Genomic DNA, 7188 nt, shown 5'->3' with positions numbered 1-7188 from the left:
ATCACTTTGCTATGGAAACCATACTCCTATTAAATATTTAACAGAATGTCTGAAAAATACAGCAAATTGGGAGCAGGCATTGGCTTCATGCATGCATATATGTACAGGGGGGGATTATCTTTATTTCTTGGGATTTTTTTTTGGGGGGGGGGGTGATAGTTTTAAAAAGCAATCTCAGAGGTAATCATGGAGGGCAGCCCTTTAAACTGTGTCTATTACAAGAACAAGACATTTTTAATGAGAGATGAATGCAGTCTGCAGCTTGCAGGGCTGCCCCATGTACACAAAGAGCAGGGAAAACACGTTGCTATTTGCAATGCATCCAATGTCACCCTGGCTTCCCTTTAATTATGTTATGCAATACATTTCTCGGCGGTATTGATTCAATGATTTCTATCAATCCGACTTTATACCGCCCATAAATAAAACAGAAAGATCCCTAGACCAAGATGGCCACACAGGGCCCAGCTCTCAGCCAGCACAGGGTCTACAGCCTGGCTCCCTCGCCTGCTTGTGCATGAGGACTGGGGCTACAGCTCATAGCTCTGTAACGTTCAGGCTGCTGTGATGCAGCAAATGCCCTATTAACATCGGTGTGAACCTCTGATCATCCCTGTACATCATTGCCATGCATGCTCGCCAGATGCTGCTGGATAATTGTGTTAATAAAGATGTGCAAAGGCAATCGTGCAGCATATTAGATATCTCAGATGCAGCACCATTATCACAGCCTCTATTGTTTGTTACCATTTACAACACATAAATGCTAGTAGCACGATGCTATAACAGTTCCTGTGGCCTATTGTGGCAGGGAATCAAATGAATGCCATTGTTTACAATCGCATGATAAACAGCTATTGCACACCTCTGGCAGTAAATAACATGCTTGGTAATATATATATATATATATATATATATATATATATATATATATATATATATATATATATATATATATATATATATATACATACAGCATATTGAATATCAAACTAGAGCGTTAAGAAATACCTCCGATCATCCGATTCATTAATATGTGGGATTTACAAGTACTGAATACTTTATGCTTTTGAATAATTGAATTTGGCAATACCACTGTCAGTGCTTCTATTTCTCACCCTATGTAGGGAACCCTCCTCCCCCAATCATACAAACTCCAACTGTAGCGCAAAGTTGTGTTGATTGTCAGGCAGGGAGGGGGGGGGACTGATCACCCCCCTCCTGCCCAAACTTTCTTCTTACTTTCCCCTTTTTCTCCTAACAAAGTCCCAAGTGATGAAAACACAATTTTATAACCATAATTGTGAAGCGAGTTTAGTGGGCGCTAAGTATGTAATGCTGGCATAATCTCCCCCCTGTTTGTGGTTTCCACACTCACACTCCGGAAAGTATTCCCAACCTTTTCACGTTGGACATCAGCCAGGGTTTTAGGTCGTGACCCGCATTTCCCCTTATAAGTTATTAATTTATGGACCTCAGCTATGACTTAACTCTTTCCAGCCAGATGCTATTCCAGAGGCCCCTGGTGCTGGGGAACATTACTGTCACACTGCATTACACCATGAAAAAGAAGCTGTTTTTATTTATTTATTTATTTTCTTAGTAATTTGTATTAATTTATTACTAAGCGACACTGACATTTCACAGTGGCAATTAAATGCTTTGGAAAAATTTGAATTAGTGGGCTTTAGTGTGTGTGTGTGTGTGTGTGTGTGTGTGTGTGTGTGTGTGTGTGTGTGTGTGTGTGTGTGTGTGTGTGTGTGTGTGTGTGTGTGTGTGTGTGTTTAGAAATGGGACTGCAAAGTATTATAGAGGAGAGTGGAAATAATATACTGTCACTTAAAGGTGCAAATATATCTGTATATATCAGTAATCACTGCGATCACAGATATATATATATATATATATATATATATATATATATATATATATATATATATATTGTTTGGATTCAGATCGAGCAGAGGAGTGGGAATTAGATCTAAGAGATACCATTTCTAGAGTAAAAGTGGCAGAAGCATCATTCATATTTATCAGTGGGTGTAGTCTTTCTTCCCCGCTGACGGTGTGATTGCACAGAGCCACGTCACGCGTGACATATCTGATTAATGTGCGGATAAAGTTGCTGCAAAATGAAATCTACAGAATGCAGCTGACTTCTATATGATGAGTGGGACTCGGTGGCAGCCTGTACACAATTCTACAGGATGTGTCTATATTTATATAGAGATCCTTCTTTAGATTATCAGCTACATAAACTCTGTGTCATGTACTTGATCACATCTCCCCGCACAAATGAGTCTCATTATAATAGTGTAACGTGGATTATATGTGTGGCTATACAGACTGTGGTCCATATACTGCAGCTGGATCCCAGGCTATGGAGTGTTGTGGTTGGCTGTATACATCACCCCCCACTTGCTGCCTGAGTGTACATGCATAGTGCACATTGAGGCCTTGAAGATGGCACTTTGCTAGTAAGCCCTGGAATATACATGTATACATTACAGCCACGCTGCAGCACACATCTGGGCCATTACATACATCTGAGGGCTGATTACAGGTACTGAATCGTCATTCCGTTTATTTGCATTTCATGCCTTGGGCAAAGGGGGAAAAAATATTTTATATCTGCCAAAATAAATGTAATTACAGCCAATCCTTTCCTTTCCCGTATATCAATGGCCTAACGTGAGCTAATCGCTGGCCATTTGTGTTGTATTCATTTATTTCTGCTTTCTGTTTAATACAAAAGCAGATTTTGAGTTTTATGAAATGTGTTTTATTTTATATATTTTTTTTATTTTTTTTTGCCACCTCGAGTCCTGTTATTATACCGGAATAAAAAAAAAAAAAGAAAATCAATTTAGCTCAGATTATAAACACTGAACTTTTATATTATTTTATTAAAATGAACCCATAGTATTCCAGTGTAGCCACCCGCTCTAGCACCTCAATTCAACCTTTACACCCAACTTTGTCAATGAATAGGTTAAAGTACTGTTACAACTCTCATTTGCAAAGGTCATATAGGTCTGTGTATGTGAGTGAGAGGAAGTGAGTGAATGTAGAGTTTATGTAGAGCTGCACTCTGCCCATAGTGTATGGATGCGGTGATATGTACAGATGTACCTGTATGTTTATTACATCACAGCACTTTATTATATGTGCTGTATAATCAGGTGGGGGGGGGGGGTGTCTCTTATCAATCCATTTTGTGCCCAGGTCTGTTCTGCTGCTCAGGAATAGCCTGTATGCTGTGTATGGATGTAGCAGTGAGAAGAGCAGGGATGGTTAATTGATTTAAAGCAACCACGTGGTGCATTATACAGCTATAAAATATCATATGTTATTAATAAGTGCTGGTAACGCTAACACACAGTGCTGGGATGTACACTGACTCAGGGAGAGCCACAAAGCTGTGTGTGACCCATACTATCCGTGGTGGTATCTCATAGATCATGGGAAAGCAGAAGAGATTGCTGCTAGGGACAAGGGTAAATGCCTGGTGTATACTATTGTCACAGACTGGGTATAGGAGTTGTGTATTAATGCCTGGTGCATACTACTGTCACAGACTAGATATAGGAGTGGTGTATAATATCAGGGTAAATGCCTGGTGTATACTACTGTCACTGACTGGTGTATTGGAGTGTTGTATAATATCAGGGTAATGCCTGGTGTATAATAATATAACAGTGTGCAGTATAATACCAGTATAAACGAATGGAGTATAATGAGAGTATAAATGTGGTGTATCATACCAGTGTGGAGCATTGTATACATGAATGGGGTATAATACTAGTATCAATGACTGGGGTATAATACCTGTATACATGACTGGTGTATAATACCTGTATACATGAATGGGGTATAATACTAGTATCAATGACTGGGGTATAATACTTGTATACATGATTGGTGTAAAATACCGGTACACATGATTGGTGTATAATACCTGTATACATGATTGGTGTATAATACCTATATACATGACTGGGGTATAATACCTATATACATGACTGGGGTATAATACCTGTGCACATGATTGGTGTATAATACCTGTATACATGATTGGTGTATAATACCTGTATACATGATTGGTGTATAATACCTGTATACATGACTGGGGTATAATACCTGTATACATGATTGGTGTATAATACCTGTATACATGATTGGTGTATAATACCTATATACATGACTGGGGTATAATACCTATATACATGACTGGGGTATAATACCTGTGCACATGATTGGTGTATAATACCTGTATACATGATTGGTGTATAATACCTGTATACATGATTGGTGGATAATACCTGTACACATGATTGGTGTATAATACCTGTACACATGATTGGTGTGTAATACCTGTACACATGACTGGTGTATAATACCTGTACACATGATTGGTGTATAATACCTGTACACATGATTGGTGTATAATACCTGTATACATGATTGGGGTATAATACCTGTATACATGATTGGTGTATAATACCTGTATACATGATTGGTGTATAATACCTGTACACATGATTGGTGTATAATACCTGTACACATGATTGGTGGATAATACCTGTACACATGATTGGTGTATAATACCTCTATACATGATTGGTGGATAATACCTGTATACATGATTGGTGTATAAAACTTGTACACATGATTGGTGTATAATACCTGTATACATGATTGATGTATAATATCAGTACAAATGATTGGTGCACTACACCAGTGTACAAGGCTGGCGTATAATACAAGTGTAAAGAACCGTTGTACAATATTAATGTGATGCTAGGATGACGGATATGTGCTTGTGCTTTGTCGGAAGCCTGGGGAATATTACAAGCTTGTATTACATATATTCTAGATATTATAGTATATAATGTATTATCATGTGCGCAATACTGCAGGCAAGATGAGGTGTGCTGCTGTTCACTGTGCACCTTATAATAGTGCCTACATTCCATGTGTATTTGATGTGATCTGTAACTATAACACAGGTGCTTTGCAGGCAAATACTAATTCTGTGCCCCCTTGTCTCTCTCCCTGACCTCGCTGGGCTCCTGTGCAGATGCCTGTGGCCTTTCAGACGCTGCTCACATTGAGAGTCTACAGGAAAAGTCCCAATGCGCTCTGGAGGAGTATGTCAGGAGCCAGTACCCCAACCAGCCCAGCAGGTTTGGCAAACTACTGCTAAGGCTGCCTTCCCTGCGTACTGTCTCATCCTCCGTCATTGAACAGCTCTTCTTCGTCCGCTTAGTAGGTAAGACCCCTATAGAGACCCTCATCAGAGATATGTTATTATCTGGAAGTAGCTTCAACTGGCCTTATATGTCCATCCAATGTTCCTAGAGAACACCACAGAAAGACAATCATGGCAGCAACACTCAAAAGAACAAATAGACATAACAATATACAAAAACTTCTTACAATCTGAGAGTAATGAACTCCGTGTGTTTGGAAAACTGCGAACAAAAAAATGGACCAAGGGGAATCGGTTATTAAAAATAAGGACACGAACCCTGATGGATGCGCTGTGGACTGAGATGGATTTACTCTGTACAGACAAAAACCTGAAAGACTTGCTATAAATTCTTTGTAGAAACACATGCACATAACGACCATGAACATTTGTTGTTGATTTTGTAATATATTAGTCTTTATTTTCATTTTTTTTTTTTTTTTTTTTTTGTAAAATTTAAAACATTGTATGCGCATACAGAAAGTAAGACATCAGAATTAGGGGAAATAGCAGTTTCCAAATAATTATGAAAAAAAAAACACAAAAACTTGTCCTGTGTCTATGTATCTATATCTGTTTTGTATTTTTTCCTGGTTCCAAACCAGGTTTCCTGTAATTCTCTACTAATAATTTTTGATATAACCCTTTGCTTCTTATAATGAGTGCTATCTGTTGTCCAAGCTTATGTTCTTCAAGAATTAAAATTGAAGTGAGAATTTAAACAAAAAAATAAAAGACTTTAGCAAATGATTGTGTTTTATTCACGTTATGCTATAGAGGGGCCCATTTATCGTTTGGATTATTAAGGATCGCCCATTTATTAAGGATCGCGTTATAAACGGCTTAAACGCACCCAAAACGCACCGTGTATGGGCGGCATACGTTATAGTTTTCAAAGTTTATTTTGTGGATTGAGTTTGCGACCAATGGAAGTAACCGCCTGACGGGTAATGTTCCCCCTAGCAGCCATAATTCCATTCCTTTATCTTGGAGGGTTATTTCTGTGATGTGCTGGGTATTTTAGTCTCTGTTGGATTGACTTTTTTTATTTTTTACTATGTTTATTGTATTTATCGGATACAAATGCGATATCTGAGCGCTTTTGTATAGGAGACAATGAGTTGTAATGGATATTGTCATTGTATGAGGAGTACTGAGGCTGGGCTAGGACGGCTTTTCACAGCTAACAATGTATCTCTTAATATGACCCTATTTTTGCTATCTTCTAGCAAATCGTATTCTTTCCTGTGCTCCTCTCCCAGTGCAAAGTGTATTCCCAAACTATTAATATAGATATCTTACCCGAGGTGGCTCTCCCTGGGTGGCACCTCCATGTATTGCCTAGGTCTCATTGTGATGTGACTACTAGAATTGGGAATGGGAGATGTGAGGGTTCCCCTGTTCCCATCCAGCTAGCACACACACAATTTTAAATTAAAAACCGCTTGTATAATGCAGCTACTTTGAAGGTAGAAATTCTCCCTCCATGCTGCTGGCTCCTGGTGTAGATCTCTATAACAGCTTTCGGCGCATTAATGTTTGATAGAATGTGAGACAGATCTGTTAGAACACCAGTGCCAAGGGAGCCCTTCCTTAACGCATTAATAACGCTGGATCTTTAAAAATAACACCCGGAAAGGCAGGATTTTCAATTTAAGAAGTTATTGGCAATGGGCTTACTCCTGGCAGCAGCAGATCAGACTTTTTTATTTGTGCTAAGTACCATCCCAAAAAAAAAAAAATAAGAAATGTTTGCATCTGCATTTTTACTTATTGATGTCGTTATTATCGCCCCTTTTTCTGATGCTTGTGTTAATTCAGATCTTGGTCTATATTTACTACTCCACTTTTTTGGGACCTTTATTTAGAGAATTGTCTTCCAGAGGGCGCCTTCTTAAAGAAGGTGATGTCAAAGGCTAGGAAATGACGTCAGAAAT

General features: G+C 38.6%; 1 protein-coding gene across 2 annotated transcripts in view; it reads left to right on the top strand.

Annotated features, from left to right (window-relative positions):
• NR2F1 (nuclear receptor subfamily 2 group F member 1) overlaps positions 1-5998 on the top strand; it is a 12549-nt gene extending 6551 nt beyond the window's left edge. For both annotated transcript variants that reach the window (XM_083151792.1, XM_083151793.1), the window contains exon 3: positions 5081-5998. In XM_083151792.1, coding sequence (XP_083007918.1) covers positions 5081-5361 — 281 coding nt within the window. In that variant the 3' untranslated portion in view covers positions 5362-5998. The remainder of the gene's footprint in view (positions 1-5080) is intronic.
• The last annotated feature ends 1190 nt before the right edge of the window (positions 5999-7188 follow it).

Source organism: Crinia signifera, chromosome 1 (genome assembly GCF_055691185.1).
Source record: "Crinia signifera chromosome 1, ASM5569118v1, whole genome shotgun sequence".
In the NCBI taxonomy this organism is placed as follows: domain Eukaryota; kingdom Metazoa; phylum Chordata; class Amphibia; order Anura; family Myobatrachidae; genus Crinia; species Crinia signifera.
This window is presented reverse-complemented; position numbering and strand designations above follow the sequence as displayed.